This window comes from Rhinatrema bivittatum, chromosome 2, assembly GCF_901001135.1.
Source record: "Rhinatrema bivittatum chromosome 2, aRhiBiv1.1, whole genome shotgun sequence".
Classification (NCBI taxonomy): Eukaryota; Metazoa; Chordata; class Amphibia; order Gymnophiona; family Rhinatrematidae; genus Rhinatrema; species Rhinatrema bivittatum.
Genome location: NC_042616.1, coordinates 694,621,633 through 694,647,046, shown reverse-complemented (window position 1 = coordinate 694,647,046; position 25,414 = coordinate 694,621,633). Strand labels below are relative to the sequence as shown.

Genomic DNA, 25,414 nt, shown 5'->3' with positions numbered 1-25,414 from the left:
AAGGGCTCTGCTTCATTCCCTCAGGGTCTTCGGATCTGGTCAGCACAGTGGTCTGTGGTCTTCATTCTGATCCAGGTCCTCCGTGTTCTTCCTGTACCTTGATGGATCTTCGTTCCATGTTCGTGTTCCTGAAGTTCTTCACCTTGATATTCCTGGTCTCGTCCCTCGTCAGAGCTCCTTTATTGCTTGTTTCGTGGTCCTGATGTTCCATTTCCGGGGGTACCATGTTCCACGTTCCTGATGTCCGATGTTCCTGTCCTGGCTCCGTCCGTCTCATCTTCAGCTCTTCGTCCAGTTCCCGGGTCCCTCTTCTGTTCACCTTTCCTGGCATGCCACAATTTTGGTCCATAACCAGCTCATGGAGGGCTGTGTAGGGTGCCTCGTGGTACAAAGCCTTCTTCTTGTCAGCAGCGCAGGCCTCCAGAAGACTCCTGTTTTTAATGCCAGCTTTTGAATCCTGAGTCTTGAATCCTGTCCCGGTCTTCGGAGTTCCTTGTGCTTGCTTCCGTCCATGCCTGAGACTCTGCCAAAGCCTGCTCCACTTCGGAGTGGTCTGTGACCAGCCATGGGTGGCTGTGTAGGGCACTTTTCGGTGCAGGCCTCTCCTGAATCTTCATCATGTTCTGGCTTCAAATTCCACTGCTTCGCCTGGAGTCTGCTTCGCTTTTGGCGTGGTTCGCGACCAGCCATGGGCGGCTGTGTAGGGCATGCTGCAATGCAGCACTCACCCAGTACTTTCTCCTATATACTTGCCTGAGACTTCCTAGTAACTTGAATTCTTGTCTGAGTCCTCCGAGTATCCTGAGTCTTCTGTTCCGTTCCATGTCTCATCTTGTTCTTGTGCTCAGCCTCCGTCTGGCCACATGCACTCATTGTTCCCAAGCGGCGGGTCCAGAAGGGCTATAGAGTGGCCGGACGGCTACTTCTGAGACCAGCATTGTGTTGCTGGGTCTCATTGATGCATGTAGGTCCAGTGGAGGGCAGAGCCTGCCTAGCTCCTGTTCCGGTTGTTCCTTGCCTAGTCTTCAGTCCAGCCTTGTTCCTGCTCTGCCCGTGCTGGTACTCTCTCACCTCTCACAGTGTGCATCTTGAGGCTCCTTCCTGAGCCATCCCTTGGCCCAAGGGCTCACAATCCCCCTTGAGAAGCGACTGCACCTCCGTGACACGCAATAGGATCTGAAGGCCCGCACTCGCAACACCTGAACCCTCTATTAAGTGCCAAAATGCTCATAGAGTGGTAGTTGGACCTCTGGATAGAGATCCAGATAGCACGGATGATGATGTCTATCTTGCTTCTCTTGAGGATAGTGAAATTCCCCCCGGATTAGAACCATATAGAACTGTTATGGTTCTTTTATAGAGATGAATTGCCAGCTCTGGTTTCCCAGGCCTTGAAAATGCTTGGAGTTCCTGGGGCAGATTCAATGTCTCAGCCAAAGAGAAGTCCCATTTTGATTTCCTTGCATAAAGCCTCTTGTTTTTTCCCTATGATGGAGACCATTCAAGAATTGACTGATTTTGAGTGGGGCACCCCAGAGGCTAATTTAAAAGGGGGTCAGATTTTGGAAGTCCTGTATCTTCTGGATCCTGTGGTAAGAGAGCACTTAGGTTTTCTAAAGGTAGATTCAAGTGGACTACTATTCCCGTGGAAGGAGGAGCGTCCTTGAAGAATGCTCATGATAAAAAAGATAGAGACTATACTTAAGCAAGCATTTGAAGCAGTAGCAGTGACCTTGCAGATTGCTTCTTGTTGTTCCTTGGGTACTTGCTCTTGTTTGCTTCTCTCCCAAGAGGTTGATGTTTCTGGATTAAACTCCAGGGTAGTTATGGAACCAGCTGCTGCCTTCTTAGCAGATGCAGGCTGTGATTTGGTTCGCACTTCAGCCAAAGGGGTGTCTTCGATAGTAGCAGCCAGGTATCAGTTATGGTTGAGAAATTGGTTGACCGATGCAACCTCCAAGGCTAAACTCACCAAATTGTCCTTTAACATCTCGCTTTTATTTGGCAGCAAGTTGTAGAAACTGGACAATAAGTGGGGTGAATCACTGGTTGCTCATTTGCCAGAAGATAAGAAGCAGGCACTGCACTCCCTTAACATGAAAGATCATGCTAGAGGATCCAAGCATTTTTCAACCTATATTTTATTTATTTATTTATTTATTTAACTTTTTTCTATACCATTGTTCAGTCACACCGTGACTTTTTTTTTCTATACCATTGAGTACCATCACAACGGTTTACAATAAGGCACATAAAAATGTTAAAATATATCAAATTACACAGGTGCCATTAAGGTTTGGTAACATAGCTTTGGAAAATGAGGCCCTATCGCAGGCTTGCGCTGTTAGCCAGTGCATCTGTGTCCATGGTCTCAATGTGAGATAGCAGAAATTTGTGCCTGAGCATCCTTTGCTGGGATGGACCTTGGGTCTCTTGTGCCAGCTGCTTTAGTTATGGCCTGTGCCAGAAGAGATAGTTCTGTGGGGGCAAATTTGATTTGGTGAATTGAGGTGGGGGAGGAAGTGGTAACTGACAGGGAGTTGCTTATGCTTACACTACTCTCTGGTGTGGCCACTCTTTCCTGTGCTATGTCTTTGCATCTGATACTCCTGTTCACGTACCTTACCTACAAAAATCTCATGTGTGTGAGATACTGAATAAAAAAGTGTGACAAATATATATGTATTCTTTTGTGTCAGCGGTTTTAGTCTCTCTTGTACCTGCTACTACAAGGAGTCCTTAAACTTCAAAACCTCTGCATTCATTTATGTCTGTTCATGGAAAACCTCTAACTTTTCTTCCAGAATATTTACTATAGGAAAGATGTGGGGTCAGGAGGGTCCCCCAAGACTTGCCAAAAGTCCCTGGTGGTCCAGCAGGGTTCCAGGAGCAATCTCCTGCACTCGGGCCGTCGTTGCCAGTAATCAAAATGGCACCGATAGCCTTTGCCCTTACTATGTCACAGGGGCTACTGGTGTCTTTGGTCGGTCCCTGTCACATGGTAGGAGCACAGGATGGCACTGGCCGTCCATTACTCCTACCATGTGACAGGGGCTGACCAATGGCACCGGTAGCCCCTGTAACATCATAAGGGCAAAAGGCTATTGGCGCTATTTTGATTCATAGCAGGCCCAACAGCCTGGAGGGAGAGATTGCTCGTGGGACCCCACTGGACCACCAGGGCTTTTAGTAAGTCTTGGGGAGGGATCGGGATGGTGGGGGGGTTGTAAGAAAGTAAAATTGAAGGGTTGGGGTGGGGGGGTTTCCGATTTGGGGTTTGTTTGTTTTTTTGATTCATTTTTCCGGGTTTGGGTCGGGTTCCAGCTTCGTTTTTGGCGAAAAACGATCCGTGGGAAAAATGAGTTTTCCCACAAAGTGCCCGAACTGAAACCCGACCTGAGCCAGAAAAACAAAACTCATTTCTATATATTTATAAATGATCTGGAAAGGAATACAACGAGTGAGGTAATCAAATTTTCAGATGATACAAAACTATTTAGAGTAGTTACATCACAAACGAATTGTGATAAATTGCAGGAGGACCTTGTTAGACTGGAAAATTGGGCATCCAAATGGCAGATGAAATTTACACAATGTTAGGTTACATATTAGGAGCTATCACCCAGGAAAGAGATCTAGGCGTCATAGTGGATAATACATTGAAATTGTTGGCTCAATGTGCTGCGGCAGTCAAAAAAGCAAACAGAATGTTAGGAATTATTAGGAAGGAAATGGTGAATAAAATAGAAAATGTCATAATGCCTCTGTATCGCTCCATGGTGAGACTGCACCTTGAATACTGTGTACAATTCTGGTTGCTGCATCCCAAAAACAATATAGTTGCAATGGAGAAAGTAAAGAGAAGGGTGACCAAAATGATAAAGGGGATGGAACAGTTCCCCTATGAGGAAAGACTAAAGATGTTATGACTGTTCAGCTTGGAGAAGAGATGGATGAGGGGAGATATGATAGAGATGTTTAAAATCATGAGAGGTCTAGAATGGGTAAATGTGAATCGATTATTTACTCGTTCAGATAATAGAAGGACAAGGGGGCACTCCATGAAGCAAACATGTAGCACATTTAAAACTGATCAGAAGGGATTGGAGTCATGATGGCGCCTTAGACAGACGCGTTGCTCAGACCTGTACCGGCGTTTTTACCTCTGGAAAATTTCTAAGAATATTATGCTACCAAAGTGTAAGGGGAAGACCAGAGTTACCCCTCGATACCTGCACTTCCCTCCGGACAGAGGATTATCTCACAATGCATCGGGAAACCGGTAATATCAGAGCTAGGAGATCCGGCTGTCGGGTCACAGGAAGGGGAATGTGACCCGACCTCAGAAGCAGTTTCCCTAAGCCCCTTGGATGATAGACTGCCTCCGGCTGCGCGCGGAACCTCAACACCGCGATTGGGGTCGAGCCCCGAAGTGGGTGAGCAGCTTTACCAACCTGAGGGGGCTGTGGGGATGGAAGAACCGGCGCAATCCTCCACGAACAACGGAGAGAGCTACCGTGGAGATTCAGACCAGGATAGAGGAGGAGACCAGACCAATGGAGAAGGTGAGCAGTCTGTGATACGCCCTCTTTCCCCCGAAGTAGCTTTGGCCATGTAGAGGCCGGAGGTAGTGACCTTAGATTTATTATGGAATCTATCACTTGCTATGGTAAAGGCTTTTGAGGTAAGCTCAGGGAAAATAAACACCATTTCATTACAAATGGAAACACTGAACAAGAATTTCCAAGGATATAAATCAGAAATTGATGAAAACATTCAAAATATAGAGACCGAGATTAACCAAACTAAACAAGTACAGGCAACGATTATACAAGATTGTAATGCTATGAACAAGAAAATTGAAAACATAGAGAATAAATTGAGACATTTGAATTTGAGGTTACTCAATTTTCCCAGGGTGGTTGAAGAAATTCCCAGGTTGAAAATTAAAAGATATTTCTCTGAAGTATTGGAAATTCCCTCTGAGCAGACTCCACCCCTGGAAAAAGTATTTTTTTCTACCTATACAGGGTAACCAGCAAACATGCCTCCTAATGTGTTAGAAAATCTAACAGCATTTCTTGAAACATCCACATATGAAGTTGCAGAAAGATCTACTTTATTAATTTCCCGTTTTAATGAAAATGATTTGGGAATAATCATGTGTGCCTACTTCAAGAAAATTAAAGCTGTGTTTCTGGGATCAAACGTGAGAATATTTCCGGACTTAACTAAATCATCGCAAGTTAAAAGGAAAAATGTTCTCGCTTTAAAACAAGAAGTACTTGCAGTGGGAGCCTCTGCAAATGCATTGTAAAGTTTGAAAGTAACAACTATATCTTCTTTCAACCTGAGCAACTCAGAAGCTTTATTGAAGTAAAGAAAACATCGCTGCAATTAGGCAGTAGTTAATATCATCCATATAAGAAAATAACCGGTCTTAATAAGTCGCCTATTTTCTAAAAAGTTGTTTATTACCTTTTTCCCCTTTAATTTGCATGTACTCTACCCCCATTATTTAGGGGTCTAAAGGGTTAAGATTAATAATTTAATGGTGAACAAATTACTGTATTTGTAATTGCATAAATGTGGATTTTTTTTCTTTCTTTTTTTTTTTTATTGTCTTAACCATATTTCGTGACAAAGTGGATACTTTGTATGTTATGTTTAAAATTAATAAAGATTAAATATAAAAAAAAAAAACTGATCAGAGAAAGTTCATTTTCACTCAACACACAATTAAACTCTGGAATTTGTTGTCAGAGGATGTGGTTAGTGCAGTTAGTGCAGCTGGGTTTAAAAAAGGTTAGGAAACATTCTTAGAGCAGATGTCTATTACCTGCTATTAACCAAGTTGACTTAGAAAATAGCCATTGCTATTACTAGCAGCAGTAGCATGAGATAGACTTAGTTTTTGGGTATTTGCCAGGTACTTATAGCCTGGATTGGCAACTGTTAGAAATAGGATACTGGACTTGATGGACCCTTGGTCCAACTCAGTATGGCATGTTCTTATGTTCTTAACCTACATGAAGACTTCTGCCTTTGTGGTCTAGCGGTGAACTCTCCAGCATCTTTCCTATGGCAGATAGAATATTGCACAAAGTATGAGAGCTATCCATCACCTGGGTATGCAGTAAATCCCACCTACACTGTGATGCTCAGTCCTGCAAGAGCTGCTGCAAGCCCCTATCTCAGCCATGTCCCTTCAATGTGCTGTCAGGGAGATTTATTTATTTAATAATTTTTATATACTAACTTTTCATGCGAGCATAACAAATTGGTTTACAGTAGTTAGCAATTAATCATTTAAAATTATTTGCATTTCCAAAGAAGAAAGAAATACATTATTTCATAATATGATTAACATAGCAAACTAAATAGTATGCTAAATAATCAAAATTTAAACACTTAGGGCCTTATTTTCCAAACGTATCTCATGCGGTAAGGGACGTTTCGCACGTGAAATGTCCCTTTTTGCGTGCGATATCAAAATGGGGGCAGAGTCGGCCATGGAAGAGGAGGAGTCGCACAGCAAAAAGGTAAGTGCCTTTTCGCTGCCTATTTCGCTCCCAATAGCTACACCTCCTATGGTGGCGCTATTGGGTGCAAAACCGGCAGCGATCGCACCACGACGGTGCGATTGCTGCCGGCTAGTGCAGGTCCGTCCCCCATTTCGGCCCCTCGCCCCTCATCTTCTAAAGTATCGCAGGCCTGCGATACTTTAGAAAATGAGGCCCTTAGAGAGGTAGTATAGTTAGGATAGAGATAATATAATAAAAATAAAAAAATACATTACCTTGGTATTAAATCAGAAGTGTTAGATAATTATGCTAACAGCTCTTGGTAGGCTTGTTTAAAAAGTCAAGTTTTAATCCCCTTTTTAAATAATTTAAGCCTATATAGCATTCACTCTGATCTTGATATTGCTGGTGAAATGCATGTTACTTCCCTTTGTCTAATCCACCTATGCCTATATGTGATCTCAGTACTGGTTATACAGGGTGGGGATAACCTGACAACTAAATATAATCAAGGAGAGCACTTTGTAATTGAAGGCTAAGCCATGCAGCAGACACTTAAAGCCCACATTTTTACTACCTGCAGGGGCTAGTCATCTCGGTCAATCATTTCCCCAGTGTTCCTTATTTCTTCTTTTGATGCCACCTGTCTCTTGCCCCAGAACAGTGATATGGACCATCAACCCATTTTTTCTATAGTGCTGCTTAAGATACATGGCTGCTGGTTTGCCACCTGACTAGTGGAAGAAGCCATGAGATCAGCTTGGGTATAAGTCATCCCCTTTTCAAGCCTTTTCCTCTGGATTTACTTGGTGTGGCAGAAAGAGTCCCCATTAGGGATGTGAATCGTATTTCAGACGATTGAAAATATCGTACAATATTTTCAAAATCATCAGAAATCAGGGGCTCCCCGATACCGATAGGAAAACCCCACAATATTGTTCGTGGGGTTCTCTTATCGTTTTGGGGGAGGGCGGGAAAAACGGCACACAAAAATAATCCCTAAACCCACCCTGATCCTTTGAAACTAATCCCTTAGCTTTCCCCACCCTCCCGACCCCCCCCCCCCCCCCACCAAAACAATTTTCACAGGTACCTGGTGGTCCAGTGGGGGTCCCGGGAGCGATCTCCCATTCTCGGGCCGTCGGCTGCCACTAATAAAAATGGCGCCGATGGCCCTTTGCTCTTACCTTGTGACAGGGTAACCGTGCCATTGGCCAGCCCCTGTCACATGGTAGGAGCACTGGATGGCCGGCGCCATTTTTATTAGTGGCAGCCGACAGCCCGAGAGCGGGAGATCGCTCCCGGGGCCCACTGGACCACCAGGTAATTTAAAAAAGTTTTTTGGGGGGTCGGGAGGGTGGTGGAGGCTAAGGGAGTGTTTAAAGGGTCGGGGTGGGTTTTTTGTTTATCGGCCGACAGCCCGAGCGCGAGAGAATGCTCCCGGGACCCCCACTGGACCACCAGGTAATTTTAAAACATTTTGGGGGGGGGGGTCAGGAGGGTGGTGGAGGCTAAGGGAGCGGTTTTAAAGGGTCAGGTGGGTTTTTTGTTTATTGGATCGGGTGCAGCCGATAAAAAAAAAACAAACGATCGGGCCGGACGAAAAAAAAATGCACGATTTGAATCGGAACCGGAAACGAACCGATTCCGATTCCAATTCACATCTCTAATAACTATTGGCTGAGTATAGATTTTCTTTCTGTATGGATTGCAACAGACCTAAATGTACTGTTTGTTACGTCATTCATCTGCATCTAGGACCCCAGTAAACCATTTTATTTTGGATCAACTCAAGTTTTGTATTGTTGTAAGGTTATTCATTTACTTTTTTTTATTTGGAAAGGTTGCAGGGCATATTCACAAGCCTAAGAGCATTGAAAGACTGATCTTTCACTCCTTTTGGAAGAAACCCAGGAGCTTGGGGTGTTTGATAACCCCTCAGCTTCCAATAATGTCCCTGGAGGTGCCAGGAGCGGGACTGAGGTTCTCCTGCTCTTGGCAATAAAAAATTAAGGTATCAGGGGGAATGGGTAGGGTTGGGTGAAGCAGGGTGCCATAATGTTTAAAGCCTTGCAGGTGGATGGGAGAGATGGGCGGCGGGGGGGGGGGGGGGGGGGGCATGCTGATAGTTGAATTTATCAAACACCAGGACAGGGATCTCTGTACTATTTAAAGGTTGTGAGGAGAGCATAGCCCGACAGGACCTTTATAAGATATTTGGGGGAGGAGGAAGAAGGGGATTGCCATACTGGTCATTTATTTGTTTGGCTTATATTCTTTAAAGACAGGGCTGGAGGATGATTAATGTAATGCCAATCTTTAAAAAGTGTTCCAGCAGTGATCCTTGAAACTATAAACCAGTAGGGATGTGAATCGTTTTTTGACGATTTAAAACAATCGCCAGATATATTTTAAATCATCAAAAATCATTGAGTCGCGATACAATAGAAATTCCCTCGATTTATCATGAAAAATCGTAAATTGGGGGAGGGGGAGGGCGGGGAAAACCGGCACACCAAAACAACCCCTAAACCCACCCTGACCCTATAAAACAAATCCCTTACCTTCCCCCACCCTCCCGAACCCCCCAAAACATTTTAAAATTACCTGGTGGTCTAGTTGTGGTCCCGGGAGCGATCTCCCGTTCTCAGGCCGTCGGCTGCCACTCATAAAGATGGCGCCGATGGCCCTTTGCCCTTACCATGTGACAGGGTATCCGTGCCATTGGCTGGCCCCTGTCACATGGTAGGAGCACTGGCTGGCCGCCGCCATCTTTAAAGATGGCCACCACCATCATAAAGATGGCACCGGCCATCCAGTGCTCCTACCATGTGACAGGAGCCGGCCAATGGCACGGATACCTGGTCACATGGTAAGAGCAAAGGGTCATCGGCACCATCTTTGAGTGGCAGCCAACGGCCCGAGAACGGGAGATCGATCCCGGGACCACCACTAGACCACCAGGTAATTTTAAAATGTTTTGGGGGGGCTCGGGAGGGTGGTGAAAGCTAAGGGGTCATTTTTAAAGGGTCGGGTGGGTTTTTTTTTTTATCGGGCCATCTGCGCCATTTTTGAGTGGCAGCCAAAATGGCGCCGATGGCCCGAGTGGGAGATCGGTCCCTGCGCCCCCACTGGACCACCAGGTAATCGTAAAAAGTTTTGGGGGGTTTCAGGAGGGTGGGGGAAGGTAAGGGGTTAATTTTAAAGGGTCGGGCCTCACTAAAAAAAAAATAACTATGTGAATCGGAACCAATTCCGATTCACATCACCTCCGATCAGATTTTTTCCCCCCTCTAGCCGAACCCGATCGTTAAGACGATCGGGCACATGATTCACATCCCTATAAACCAGTGATCCTAATGTCAGTGCTGGGAAAAATCAGAGAAACAATTCTAAAGAACAAAATTACAGAACATCTAAACAGACATGGTTTAACGGGATACAGCCAACATAGATTTACCTTTACCAAAGGAAAATCTTGTCTCACAAATTTGCTATGTTTTTTGAAGGGCTTAATAAACACATGGATATTCGTGAGCCAGTGTATATAATGTATTTGGATTTTCAGAAGGCATTTGACAAAGTCCCTCACAAGAGACTCCTGAGAAAATTAAATAGTTGTGGGATAGGAAGCAATGTCCTATTGTGGATTGCGAACTGGTTATACAATAGGAAACAGACAATAGGACTAAATGGTCAGTTTTTTTCAATGGAGTAAGATAAATAATGGAGTGCACCATGGAACTGTACTAGGACCAGTGCTTTTAATATATCTATAAATGTTCTAGAAAAGGGAATTATGAGTGAGGTGATCAAGTTTGCAGATGATATACAATTATTCTGAGTTGTTAAATCACAAGTGGATTGCAAGAAATTCCAGGAGGACCATAATGGAAAACTGGACATCCAAATAGCAGATGAAATATAATGTGGACAAGTACAAAGTGATGCACATAGGTTTCATTCCTGAGTAACCATCCTAGAAAAGGATTTAGGCATCATCATTTTGAAATCCTTGGCTCAGAGTGCGGCGGCTGTTAAAAAAGCAAACAGAATGCTAGGAATTATTAGAAGAGGAATGGAGAATAAAACAGATATCATAATACTTCTTTATTGCTCCATGGTAAGATTGCATCTAGAGCACTGTATTCAATTCTGGTTGCTGCATCTCAAAAAGGATATAGCAGAATTGGAATAAGTTCAGATGAGGAAAATGGAATGGTTCGCCTATGAGGAAAGGCTAAAGAGGTTAGGGCTCTTGAAGATGAGATGGCTGATGGGAGAAATGATAGAGGTCTATAAAATCATGAGTGGATTGGAATGAGTACATGCACATCAGTTATTTATTCTTTCAAAAAATAAAAGACTGAGGGACACTCCACGAAGTTACTAAATAGCACATTTAAAACAGAGAAAATATTTTTTCTCTCAATGTACCATTAAGCTCTGTAATTCATTGCGGGATGATATGGTAAAGGCAATTTTTGTAGTTAGGTTTAAAAACAGGTTTGGAGAAATTCCTTGAGAAAAAGTCCATAAACTGTTATTAACCAGGTAAACTTGGGAAAGACTCTTATCCCTGGGCTTTAGCAGCATGGGATCTATGTAGTATTTGGGATCCTGCCAGGTATTCGTGAAAACAGGATGCTTGCCTTGATGGAATCCTGGTCTGACCTGCCCAGTAGTTTTTATGTTCTTAGATTTTAAGATGGTAATTTTAAAACAAGTGTTTTTAAAATTACCATCTGAGAATATAAGAACATACATGTGCGTATTGGCATGTAAGCCAAAATACGCTGGAATTTTTAATTGTGCGCACACTTACATGCATAAAGGTGAATTTTAAAAGCCCAGCGATGGCTGAAATTAGGGGATGCACGAAGAAGTCAGGCTCACGTGCACTGACCTATTTTTAAAAAGTGCCCATATATGCACATAAATGCTGTGGCACACACATCTCTAAATTTTCTAAAAATGTGTGGGTGTGTCGCCGTGGTCTGGGTGGGGCACGGGTGTTTCAGAGCCAGGCCATGGGATGGGCGCATAAATACTTATGCTCCCCCAGGCCGAGGTCCTCTGCTGTGTAACTTTACTTCTGTTATGGATGATGTTTAAAGTCATAAAATAAAAGGAGCAAGCCAATTCTGAGGGGTTAAAGGGTTTGGGGCAACTAGAGATCGTGTAGGCTATCAAACCAGGTGGGTTGGAGGACCTAGCTGTTAACTGGACAAACTGGTAAACTTGAATGGCGTGAGTGCGTGCCCATTTTAAAATTCCCCGACTTACGCAGTAGAAGCGGGTTTTGCACCCTTGCCTGCGTCCACTTAAAATGTGATGCACATATGCATGAAGTTAGACTATTTTATAACATGCATGCATGTGCATGCAGAAGTTATACAACAGCTGTGGGACGATGCATGCACGCAAATGTGCGCCTGTGCACCGGTTTGAAAGTTACTATTTTATATTGTAAAATACACCAACCACTCATAAGTATGCTCCTAATTTATTCGAGTCCTGCTACCATGCATGTGTCTTCTATAGTACTTTGCTGACCTTTACACGCTTATGTCAGCGGATTTATAAAAATGCTTGTGCAAGGCACATTCTCAGTTTTTCAACTAGCTCACCAGTTTGTCCAGTTAATATCGAGGTCTTTCAGACTCCTCTGGTTCTTCATCCTGCATGCCACTCAGTTGGCCCGGACCCCTCACTCTGTTCTATAGGCCCTAAAACTCAAGATCTACAAGCTTGCTCCTCCTCAGGAGCAGCAGTAAAGTTAAGTGGATATCTAGTGTACGCGTGCTGTGGTTTTCGGTTTGAAAATATGGAAGAACGCACGTAAATCTTGGCCCTGACCCACAATTCCCATGCCCCACCTCTTTTCTGCCTCCTTATTCCTCACACACACACGGGTGCACATGCATGTATTTTGCGGCTTTTTAAAGTACACATTATTCGCGTGCAGCTCACAGATGCACGTATGTGGGCATTTTTCCACAAGCAATGCTTTTAAAATTGACCTGTAAGTGTTTTAAACACCTGCATCATCTTTTAGAAATGATTAACATAAATTAAAAGAGCTGTTAATTTAATTTAAATTACGTACTTATTTATATTCTGCATTTTTCAATTACAACTAGAGCAAATTGGATTACTGCCAATTAAGATAGCCATTTGAAACCTTACTCTTTTAACACATTACACTAGTTTTCAGTCCATTAAAAAAAGCATTTAAAAAAGCAACACAATGCCTAGAATTTTAAGGAGTCTTTGTATATAAACTAAAAAATCTTTTAACCAACTATTGAAGGCTAATTAAGGAATTTTCACTTTTCCTAGAGCAATCTATAGACTGGAATATATCTTCCTTTATATTTCCAAACTTTTCTTTTTATCATTAAATGTTACTTCTCTAGCAGCTGCTCAAGCAACTAGGTTTCTAAAATATTACCAAAATGGCATATATTCCTTCATTTCTTGTAATCATGGCAATAAATTCCAGAAATTTGGTGCCACATATTAGACTACCCTTAATCTGATTCTTGCTTTCTGAATTTCTTTTGGTACTGGTACTTTTAGCCCTGTGCCTTACCTGGACAAAGGGATCTAGAAGGTACATATCAATCTATATTCTTGGACAAATAAATAGGACCAGACATAAGGGATAACTACAGAGAGCCTATGCAGTGCAAACAACAGAAGATTCACTCTTTCCTGCCGTCTTTTTCCCATAACCAATCTTGTTGTTTGTAAAATCTGTAACTTTCCTAAAGTTTTTTTCAGAAACCTATTTAAATAAAGAATTTTGTGACTTCTAGTTTTACTGATTTTTTTCCAATGGAAAAGGTTTGTTGATTGTGCATCATTAAAACCTTTCAGGTATCTGAAAGTCTGTATCATATCTCCCCTGTACTTCCTCTCTTCCAGGGTAAACATATTTAGGTCCTTCAACCTTTCCTCATAAATCATTTGATGGAGACCCCCCCCACCATTTTGATCACCCTTATCTGGGCCACCTCATCCTGTCTCTGTCCCTTTTGAGTTATGGTCTCCAGAACTGAACATAGTACTCCAGTGAGGCTTCACTAAGGACTTGTACAAGGGGTTTATCACCTCCTTTTTCTTACTGATTATTCTTTCATCTATGCAGGTCAGTATTCTTCTGAATTTAGCTGTCACCTTGTCACATTGCTTTGCTGTCTTCACATCACTAGATACTATCACCCCTCTCTTGGTCCATGCACAACATCATTTCATCTCCCATCACTTACAGTTCTTTTGGATTACCGAACCCCAGATGCATAATTCAGCACTTCTTAGCACTGAATTCCAACTGCCATATTTTTGACCACTATTCAAGCTTCCTTAAATCATTTTTCATTCGCTGTACTCCTTCCAGCATGTCCACTCTGTTGCACATCTTAGTATCATCCACAAATAACAAAGTTTACCTTCTATCCCTTCTACAATGTCGCTCACAAAGATATTGAACAGAACCGACTCCAACACCGATCCTTGAGGCACTCCACTTAATACTGTTCTCTCTTCAGAGTAGGTTCCATTTACCATTACACACTTTCTTCTGTCCGTCAACCAGTTTGTATTCCATGCCACAACCTTGGTGCTCATTCACATGCTTCTTATTTTATTCACAAGCCTCCTTTGCATCACTGTATCAAAAATTTTGCTGAAATCCAAGCAGATCACATCGAGCACTCTTCCTTGATCCAATTCTTTAGTCACCCAATGAAAAAAATTAATCAGATTTGTCTGACAGACCTTGCCCTGGTGAATCAGTTCTGCCTCGGGACCAGCAATCCTCCTGACTGTAGAGAGTTCACTATTCTTTCCTTCAGCAGTGTCTCCATTAATTTTCCCACCACCAAGGTGAGACTAACTGTCCTTTGTATAGCTCCATGGTGAGATCACACCTTGAATACTGTGTATATTTCTGGTTGCCGCATCTCAAAAAAGATATAGTTGTGATGGAGAAGGTTCAGAGAAGGGCAACCAAAATGATAAAGGGGATGAAACATTTCCCCTATAACGAAATATTAAAGAGGTTAGGGCTGTTCAGCTTGGAGAAGAGATGGCTGAGGGGGGATATGATAGAGGTGTTTAAAATCATGAGAGATCTAGAAAGGTAAATGTGAATTGGTTATTTACTCTTTCTGATAATAGAAGGACTAGGGGGCATTTCATGAAATTAGTATGTTGTACATTTAAAACCAATTGGAGAAAATTCTTTTTCACTCAGTGCACAATTAAACTCTGGAATTTGTTGTCAGGGGATGTGGTTAGTGCAATTAGTGTAGCTGGGTTTAAAAAAGGTTTGGATAAGTTCTTGGAGGAGAAGTCCATTACCTGCTATTAATCAAGTTGATTTAGAAAATAGTCACTGCTATTACTAGCATCAGATGCGTTGGATAGACTTAGTTTTTGTGTACTTGTGAGGTACTTGTAGCCTGGATTGGCCACTCTTGGAAACAGGATGCTGGGTTGATGGACCCTTGGTCTGACCCAGTATGGCAATTTCGTATATTCTTATGTTCTTGTGAAGCGGGATCATCACTACTCTTCTCCAATCATGCGGCACCACTCCTGTTTCCAGGGATCTGTTGAACAAGCCATGCAGCAGACCTGCCAGCACATCTCTGAGCTCTCTCAGTATCCTGGGATGAACCTTATTTGGCCCCCATGGCCTTGTCCACTTTCAGTTTTCCTAGCTCTTCCCATACATTATCTTCGTAAATGGAGTTTCATTTACGAAGATAACCATCTCCATCTTCGGTCTTGTCAACCAGCAGTAGTCTTCTCCAGGGTCTTCTTTAGTAAACACCGAACTGTGCTCATCATCATGTTTTAATTTCACTATACCACTTTGGGCCTCCCTTCTTTCTCTGATATATCTGAAAAATGTTTTTTATTCTCCTTTCTTTGCCTCTTTGGCAATTCTTTCTTCTACTTGACATTTTGCTTTCCTGATTTCTTTCTTCATCTCCCTCAGTTTTAACAGATATTCTTCCTTGTGTTCCTTTATTTTGGATCCTTTATACTTCTTAATGCTGTTCTTTTTTTCTTAATTTTTTCAGCCACCTCCTTTGAGATCCAGATTGGTTTATTTTTCCTATTACTCTTCTTTAATTTCCTAACATATAGATTTAATGTCTTTGTAATAGCTCCTTTTCATTTCGCCCAACTTTGTTCCACCCAACCCATTTTCTCCCAGTCTTCCACATCATCTTCCAGGTAATTATGCATTTTGACAAAGTCCTCATTTGTGAAATTCAAAACTCAGGTCTATGTGTGACTTCTCTTTATCCTATTCATGATATCAAATCTTCCCATCTGATGATAACTACTGCTCAGGTGAGCCCCTACCCGAACATCAGAAACATTATCCCCATTAGTGAGCTATAGATCAAGGACCACATTTTCCCTTATGTAGTCCATTACCATTTGTTTGAGCAGAGCATCTTGAAAGGCATCTACTATCTCTCTACTTTTTTGTATATTCCGCAGAAGGGATGCTCCAATCCACATCCAGCAGATTAAAATCTCCAATGAGCAGCACTTCTTCCTTCTTTCCCACCTTTTGGGTGTCCTCAATTAGGTCTCAGTCCAGTTTATCCATTTGAGTTGGAGGCCTATAGATCACAACAGTAAAAATGGACGTACCGTCTTCTCTTTTTAGGACAGTCCATAATGTTTCTTCTTTACCCTATATCCCTTGTAATTCAGTTGCTTGGATATTGTTTTTTTTTTTTTTTGACATAGCTACTCCTTCCCCTATTGTGCCCTCTCTGTCCTTCTTTAACAAGTTATAGCCTGGGATGTCTGTATCCCAGTTATGAGACTTAGGGCCTTATTTTCTAAGGCTATAGCAGGCTTGCAATAACAGCGCATGCCTGAGATAGCTAGCGAAGGTAGCGCATGCCTGCGATAGCGAGCGAAGGTAGCGCACGCCTGCGCTACCTATATCGGGGCGGAGTCGGCCCCGGAAGAGGAGGAGTTGGGGCGTCACCGGGGCTGACTCTGCAAGGACGGCATGGACAGCGAAAAGGTAAGGAGCCTTTTTTGCTGCCTATTTCACGCAGGACTGCCCCCCCTGCCCCTTGGGACCACCGGATTTTCTAAGTTCTGAGAACTTAGAAAATCCAGCCCTTAGTGAATCATGTCTCTGTAACAAAAACAATGACCAATTGCATCTCTATCATTAGGGCCTGCAGGTCTTGGATTTTAGCACAGTAGAAAATTATGCATGCTAAAACACACAAAATATAACAGAAACATTAACTTGTTATTGTTTGCATTAACATGCATACTTTTATGTGTATACTTTGCCTCATTTATATTTCATTAACGTTGGCTGCTAATACACACCTTAAAAATCATCATACTAGCACAGTTTAGAATGTCAAGCCATTAATAAGTTATTTGCTAATTCCTGTCTCATATGACTGATTCATATGTTCTCTTTCTTTTTTTGAATTTGTATTTCAAAAATGTACATAAATCCAGTCAAACTTGAAAATAAAGAAAAACGTTATGCGAATACAGAAAATATTATCGTATAAACAAAAAATGAAACAAATCCAATAGATTCCAATAATCAAATATCTATAATTAAACCACAAAAAGAGGGAGATCCAGGAAATAACAAGGAACATTCTCCAAAAGAAAATGTGAAATCTGTAAACGAGGAGAGTCTATATCATCTGCAATATACAGCATAGAGCAAAATCCACTCATAACTTTCCAGTATTAGATTAGTTTGAATAAAATCACCTCTCAACTTGCTCTTTATAATTCAAAATAAATTGCAATTGAGCTAGCTTAAAGAATATATAATGTACCTCCCCAAGAATAAAAAACATTTACAAAGAAATCTAATATCATAAGAACATAAGAACATGCCATACTGGATCAGACCAAGGGTCCATCAAGCCCAGCATCCTGTTTCCAACAGTGGTCAATCCAGGCCATAAGGACCTGGCAAGTACCCAAAAACTAAGTCTATCCCATGCTACTGATGCTAGTAATAGCAGTGGCTATTTTCTAAGTCAACTTAATTAATAGCAGGTAATGGACTTCTCCTCCAAGAACATATCCAAACCTTTTTTAAACTATGCCATCCTGGACATAAAGCGCCACACCAGCTCCCGGATGCTCCTCTCTGTCATTGCAATATAATTTGTATCCCGGTATAGCACTGTCCCATTGGTTATCCTCCTTCCACCATGTCTCTGAGATGCCAATTAAGTCTCATCATTCATGGCTATTCATTCTTATTCTCTGATCTTAGTTCTTAGACTTCTGGCATTAGCATACAAACATTTCAAAGTGTGTTTTTTGTTTGCATTTTCATTCTGCTTTTTAATTGATAGGGATAAGTTAGAATTTTTTAGCTCAGGTGAGTTTTTAGTTACAGGCACTTGGACTACTTTTCTTATTATTGGAACCTCACTGTAGTGTCGGGATGCCCTAATTCTAATCCATCATTAGTATCCTTTGAAGATACCTCCCTCTGACCTATGTGCTACTGAGCAACTGACAGCTTTCCCCTTTTGTTTTAGTTTAAAAGCTGCTCTATATCCTTTTTAAAGGTCAGTGCCAGCAGTCTGGTTCCACCCTGTTTAAGATGGAGCCCATTCCTTCAGAAAAGATTCCCCCTTCCCCAAAACGTTCCACAGGTCCTTACAAAACTGAATCCCTTTTCCTTGCACCATCATCTCATCCACACATTGAGACTCTGGAGCTCTGCCTGCCTCTGGGGACCTTTGTGTGGAACAGGGAGCATTTCAGAAAATGCCACCCTGGATGTTCTGGATTTCAGCTTTCTACCTAAGAGCCTAAATTTGGCTTCCAGATCCTCCCTCCTACATTTTCCTATGTTGTTGGTGCTCACATGTACCAAGACAGCTGGCTCCTCCCCATCTTTCTTACACATCTGGAAAAATGTATTCCTATGTATTTGGGTAGATTTGCATACATTAGGAAATATCTACTCCCTCTTGAGCACAGAATCAAGTTTGATGCTTCCTAAAAAAACAAAAACAAAACAAAACACAATATTGAGTCTCTGTCCTAGGAAAAAAAAAAATCAAAACAAAGGATACAGAACACTTGGTCACTTCATCTTCCTTAGACTCTTCTCAAATACCTTGCAAGTCCAACTATCAAGCGTAGATTTTGTCCATGTACTATATATTTCCACTTTGATTTCCTACCTTCTCTCCGTAGGCAAGAAGAAGGCTTTACTAATGGAAGGCATGGCATCTACTGTCATTCCCAGAATTTCACTGAAATAGGGCCTCATTTTCTAAAGTATCGCAGGCCTGCGATACTTTAGAAGATGAGGGGCGGGGGGCGGGCCTGCGCTAGCCGGCAGCGATCTCACTGTCGCGGTGCGATCGCTGCAGGTTTCGCACCCAATAGCGCCACCATAGGAGGTGTAGCTATTGGGAGCGAAATAGGCAGCGAAAAGGCCCTTACCTTTTCGCTGTCCACGGCGTCGGTGCAGAGTTGGCCCCGGTGACGCCCCCGACTCCTCCTCTTCCGGGGCCGACTCCGCATCAACTCCACCCCCATCCTGGTATTGCACGCGATAAGGGACTTTTCGTGTGCGAGCGGCTTGGAAAATGAGGCCCATACTGTTCCCTTTCCTTAACAGCAGCAACTTTTCTTTTGTTAATTAGAATATGCTGAATTTAGTAAAATAAACAAAAAAAATAACATATAACTTGGTTATTTCATATTTTTGTTTTGCCATATCAGCATCAAACAGAAAAGAATGGGAAGACAGTGTTTCTAGTTTGCTAGTTTATGGATACCACTTGCAGAATATTTACTATGATTCTTAAATATATGTGGGCATACTTCACTGTTGACAGAAATGGATGCAGGTTTCTAAGGCATTGAAATTACATTTTTAAACATGCTGAAAAAGTAAAAATGTGTTTATCTCTGTCATATAAATGGTGTACCCCAAGTTAATTTAATGTGCAAGACCTTATCCACATTATATATATTTATGTTATTGTATTGTTTGAGTGTTACAAAGACACAAATGAAGTTGGACATGTACTACCAGTCTTTACTTAAAATCTGAAATAAAACAGAAATGAAAGGCCGAAAAGGCATCACATAGGTACAATAAACCACACATCACCAACAGTAACCAACTGCAGTGAAAAGGAAACATGCATTAACAAGTTATTTCCAATCAACCCTTTCAGGGGTTGTGATATGTTCACTTAATGAATAGCATGCTAAGATAGATGATAAACCAATGGAGAGGTCACTATAATTAGTCTCTCTCCTGAAGGACTAAAATAAACAGTTTTGGGGTTTTTTTTACTTGGAAAGTGATGTAGGACATTGTTAACATTTTCTCTTATGGCCTGAATAAGAAGCCCTGTTAAAAATGAGGTCTTTAGTTACAAAATACTTCTATCAAGATCACATTATATAAACATGTTTAATGTTTATTGGCTACTAATTAATCCTGACTTTTCTATAAATCCCTGTGTTTAAAGGAAAGCCTTTTACATTGCTGGCAGTGTTCTGTAGAAGAACACTGACCTTTTATTGTACAGGGAGAATACATATCCTGCTAGCCTTTAATGCTAGCCTTTGGTCTTTGAAGAGCCATTTCAATTTGATTGTAGAGCTCTAAATTGATCCAAATCATTTCAAGTAAATTCAACCTATTGTATCTATTCTAGGAGCCTATAAAATGCAAAAATAGCATTTACATATATAATAGTTTTACAGGAATTGTGTACATTTGACTAATATTGGGCCCATTTTAATTATTTTCTATAGCATTGATTTTATACAATATTTTAATAAAATATAATAGTTTTATGTTTTTGCTTTATCCCTTGCTTCTTTCGTTTGATGTAGTGATGTCATCTTAAGGTGAGAAATCATGTAGTTTGTTACTTTAATTGTTTGTATTTCACTTAACCCAACAATATACCCACATCCCTACCCCTCTAAGCCTCCATTGAAAGTATGATTCTATCTTTGTGTATAAATGCATGAAACTTGCATGCTAATTTATAATTTAATTTGAAATGTGTTATTGCTAGAACCAACCGGTACCTAGAGATGTTCCAAAACACTTGAAACAATATTTCTTTGGTTAAATTTTAGAATTTTAATTTTCTGTATATAGACACTATACAAATTATAAGTCAACAAATGGAGAAGCCATTTGGGATGAGATAAATCTGTGAAATAAATTGTCTTAATATTTTAAATGTTTTAGTTGACATGCATTGCATTTTTGTATTATGTGTTGAATATGTAATTCATACTAGATACAATTTTTTATAGAGTTTGAGGAATATAAAATCTTAATAAACAAGTAAATAAATAATCAAATAATTAAATTTAAAAAATATGATCCTTCACTTTGCAAGAGTTGAAACATTGGGGAAATGATGACAAACTGGATAAATTAGATAGGTAAAATTGTTCTGATCATGCAAAAATCATTATTGTAAAATAATCAGCACACATATGGCCTGTTATTTGGGTTAAAGTAAAATAAAATGTATTTTTCAATTATTTTACTAAGTCACAACATTAAATTTAAAAGATTGCAAATTGCTCTGGCATTGTCTCCATCATCATGCATTATTAAGCCAAGGGCTGTATGTGTTAAGCATTTTCACATAGATACAAAATAGTGAACATTTTTTATACATAGGCTTAATAAGTACCTAATTTTGGGAGCTATGCACAAAAATTGGCCACTTAAAATAGACTGAATTAGGCTGAATTCCTAAATTAATATGCCAAATTTCACTAGGTGCCTAAATTTATAATCATTATTTTTGGAAAATTGAACTCTTGGTGAATCAGGCCCTTTATTTTTCCAATCAGAATAAAATCATTCTAATACAAGCTAGGTGTGGAGTTTAATGAAACTAAATTAAAATTTTATAAAAGTTTAAGGTTTTCTCCCTTGTTGAAAGTTTTCTTGGACATGCCAGATGAACAATGGTCAAATCATAATAGCATGGAATACCACCACTTCAAAACTAGTCCATGAGAATGTAAAGTGAGCCCCAGGGCTGGCACCTTTCATTCCTGGACCTCTCCATTGGGTACAAAATGCTGAAGAAAAAATAATGGAGTCATGGAAGGTTTATTGTTAAATAGGATAATAATGTTTTGCATGCCGTTTTTGTTCAATATCCTAGTGAGGTCAGCTCAATATTCTTAAGCAATAATATTTAATCCCTCCCAGTTCTGTTATCTGAACTCAGCTATAGGATAGATCGGGGTCAATTGATTACCAACAGGACAGATCTCTTTGCTACATGGTCCTTCTCCCCAATGTCCTCCACTCTTAGCAGCCCTTGTTCTCTCATTGTGATGTGCTTTGTAAAGTTTTGGTACTCATGGGTTTAAAGTTCCCAAATCAAGACAGAGACACATTGGCATTATGGGTCGTGCCAGGCATTCAGAATTGGCTGGTGCCTAATTGCTGCTGGGTGCCTTTGAATAGTTAAGGTACTTGACTGGACATGGCTCTGGCCAGGTGCCACATTCTAGTTTGTCTCAGAGTTCATAAGTCCATTATCACCTAGATCTGAGAGATAAATACTATTTACTTGTTTGGTTTCCAAATGTCTCCTCATGATTGTATAAGTATACAACCATCTGTTTAGGTCCAGCACCTCATGATGGTAACTCATATTTCCTGTGAGTTACCCAAAGACTCTATTGACTATAGACCTCTGCAGATAAACTCCGGCTACTCTTGTTAAATGTATCTTCCCCACACCCTCATTGGCTTCCAGCTCGCCCATAAGTAGCTTTGCAGAATTATATATGTGAAAACCCTAGAAATAGGAAGTCTGTCTGCATAAATAAGCTTAACAAAAACCCAGCTTAACAAAACCCAAAAAAGAAATTTGGAATTTTCAGCTCATTATCACAAGAGAGTCAAACTTCCATTTATCAAAATAAAAATTGTTCTGTGCATCCCCAAACTGTACTAACAGGTTACCTATATAAGAATAATCAAGATATATTGTATTACAAGATTATGCTTATATTTGTCTTATAAAAGGAATCCAGTTTTCTCCAGGACTAAGGCCTGGATTTTCTAAGTTTGCAGATCTTAGAAAATCTGGCAGTAATGGGGGGCAGGGGGGGCGAAGTGGGGGGCGAGCCTGCTAAAGCCGGCAGGGAATCGTACCTCCGTGGTGCTATCGCTGCCGGCTTTCACACCCAATAACGCCACCATGAAAGGTGGCGCTATTGGGCGCGATATTGGTGGAGATAAGGAGTCTTACCTTTCGCCATCAGCGAAGTCGTCGCAGAGGCCACCCCGACTCCACCCCGATTTAGACATCGCATGTGATACCTTTGGAAAATGACCCCCTAAGATGGGTATCAGAACTTTGCATTGAAAACAGAACAATAGTCTATCTATGAACAATTTGATGTAGTGTACTGGCAAAAATATGACACATTTTCTATGTACTGATAGTTGATTAATTGATATGTATCTTTAATATTTTAGTCAGGTTCTTTAAAACCCGACTAGCCATTACATTAAAATATAAATACATACTGCTGAAATACCTTCTTTTATAGTCTTTTCTCCTGTTCATTTTTATGTACACTATTTTTAATAAAGATGTACCAAGCCCCACTAACAATTCTGTAGGGCAAGTTTCTTTAAAATTATTGGATTAGATCAATTCTTCTGGCAAGTGACAATGGTGGCATTTGTACAAAAACATAAGTTATATTCATTTTAATTATACTATGTGAACCTGATTTATAAAGGCTTTTCTCTCATTGTAAATGTATGGGAAAAATCTTCTATAAATCAGAGTACCATGCTATAAACACACTTTCCAAGAGGTAGGAGGCGAAACATATTTAGGTAGTTCTCTTCTGTGTTGATTTATTACATCATTTTCTTCAAATATGGTTCTACCTCAATCTCTTATCTCTGCTTTTGTGCATTGATTCTAGGTATTTATATTGTTCCCCCAATTTTGCTGCCCCTCCCCTTCTTGCAGACATATAAAATGGAAGATTTAGTCAACAATGATATGATTAAATGATGAATTATCTTAAAGTCTTCTGATGCAGGCTTTAAAAAATCAATAACTATGAAAACTTTTGAACAACAAAATAGAAACATATTTTCTACCTTGATTTTCTAGTTCTAGAGATGATTATAGTACTATAATTGTAAACTGGTATACTAATTTTTGCAGCTGGATGAAGAAGCCTCGATGTGGTGTACCTGATAAAACAAGAGGTAGCTCCAGATTTAGTGTTCGCCGAAAACGATATGCATTAACAGGACAGAAGTGGCATCACAAACATATCAGTTACAGGTAAATAAACTTACATGTGCACATTTTTAGAAATATGCTGTAAACTGAAAATATTCTTGATTGTAAGATGAATACAAAAAGCCAGCAGGCAGGTGGAATAATTGAAGCAAGAAGAATGAAGAAAATGAAACCACTTTTGAAGTTATGTTGTTCTTTGGGATAGAATGGACATATGAGTTGTTAGGAGGAGTAAAAATGGACTAAGGGCTAGATTTTCTAACACCGCAGAGCTCTCTGGATTTCGCGGTAATGGGGGGTGGGGGGGCAAAGCGGGAGGTGGGCCTGCGAAAGCCGGCAGTGATCACACCACCTCAGTGTTATCGCTGCTGGCTTTCGTACCCAATAGCGCCACCGTGAAAGGTGGCGCTATTGGGCACGCTACTGGCGATAACGTGTCTTACCTTATCGCTGCCAGCGAAGCTTCGCAGCATCCGCCCTGACTGATCCCCGACTCCTCCTCTTCCGGTGCCGACGCTGCCCCGACTCTGGCCCTATTTAGCTATCGCATGTGAAAGGTCCCTTTTCACGTGCGATTCGGTAAGAAAATGACCTCCTAAGAGAGTAAAGATAAGAGAAAGAGAGAAGATTAAAGTCCAAAACTTTTTAGCAAGAAATATGTTTGTCTTTTGCCATATTTAGGCTCTGATGTATTAAAGTGTATTTCCCAATTTGTGATTATGGGAAAAATGCATAGTAGATAAAGTCTTTAGTTTGAGGTGCATTTGTCATGTATTGCTATAGAAATGTTAAGCAGTAGTAAGAGTAATAGGTGGAAAAAGTGTCACACATGAGGAGAATCTAAAGAGATGCTAATGGAGACTGCTGGGATTTAATATTAGTGCAATTATCAATTTTTTGATACTTCTTTATTCATGATGTATTCTACTTATCCCGAACCTGGAGTTGATTCTTGTGAAAAACCAAGGAATACTAAATCCAGCATGGGGTAGTGAAGGAAAGACTACCCTCATTAACATCTGTGAATATACATGATTATTGGGCATACTTGCTTACCCTGGTCCTCTCATTTCTGTCTATGATCCATATAAACACAGGGGTGGATTTTCAAAGGGTTACGCGCGTATATTACATGAGTAACCCCGAAAACCCGCTCCTGCGTGTGCTGAGCCTAGTTTGCATAGGGCCGGCGACACGCGCAAGCCCTGGGATGCGCGTATGTCCCGGGGATTGAAAACATGGGCGGGGAGTGGGCCGGCTGGGGGCGGGACTGAGGCCTCCGGCACAGCGGTTGTGCCGGCACGCGCAACCTACGCCTGCCCGGAGGCAGGTGCAACTTTGTCAACAAAGGTCGGGGGGGTTTAGATAGGGCTGGGGGGTGGGTTAGGTAGGGGAAGGGAGGGGAAGGTGGGGGGGGGGGGGGGTGGAAGGAAAGATCCCTCTGAGGTGCGCTGAGCCCTAAGGGAGCCCCGATGGCTTTACCTGTTCCCTCTGAGGCTGCTCCGATTTCAGAGCATGTTATAAAATCGGGCATAGATTTAATAATCTGGC

General features: G+C 41.2%; 1 protein-coding gene across 2 annotated transcripts in view; it reads left to right on the top strand.

The window, feature by feature from the left end:
- The window catches only part of MMP16 (matrix metallopeptidase 16), a 940,897-nt gene that overhangs the window by 296,055 nt on the left and 619,428 nt on the right, over positions 1-25,414 (top strand). For both annotated transcript variants that reach the window (XM_029591617.1, XM_029591618.1), the window contains one exon: positions 23,783-23,905. In XM_029591617.1, the coding sequence (XP_029447477.1) occupies positions 23,783-23,905 (123 nt within the window). The remainder of the gene's footprint in view (positions 1-23,782; positions 23,906-25,414) is intronic.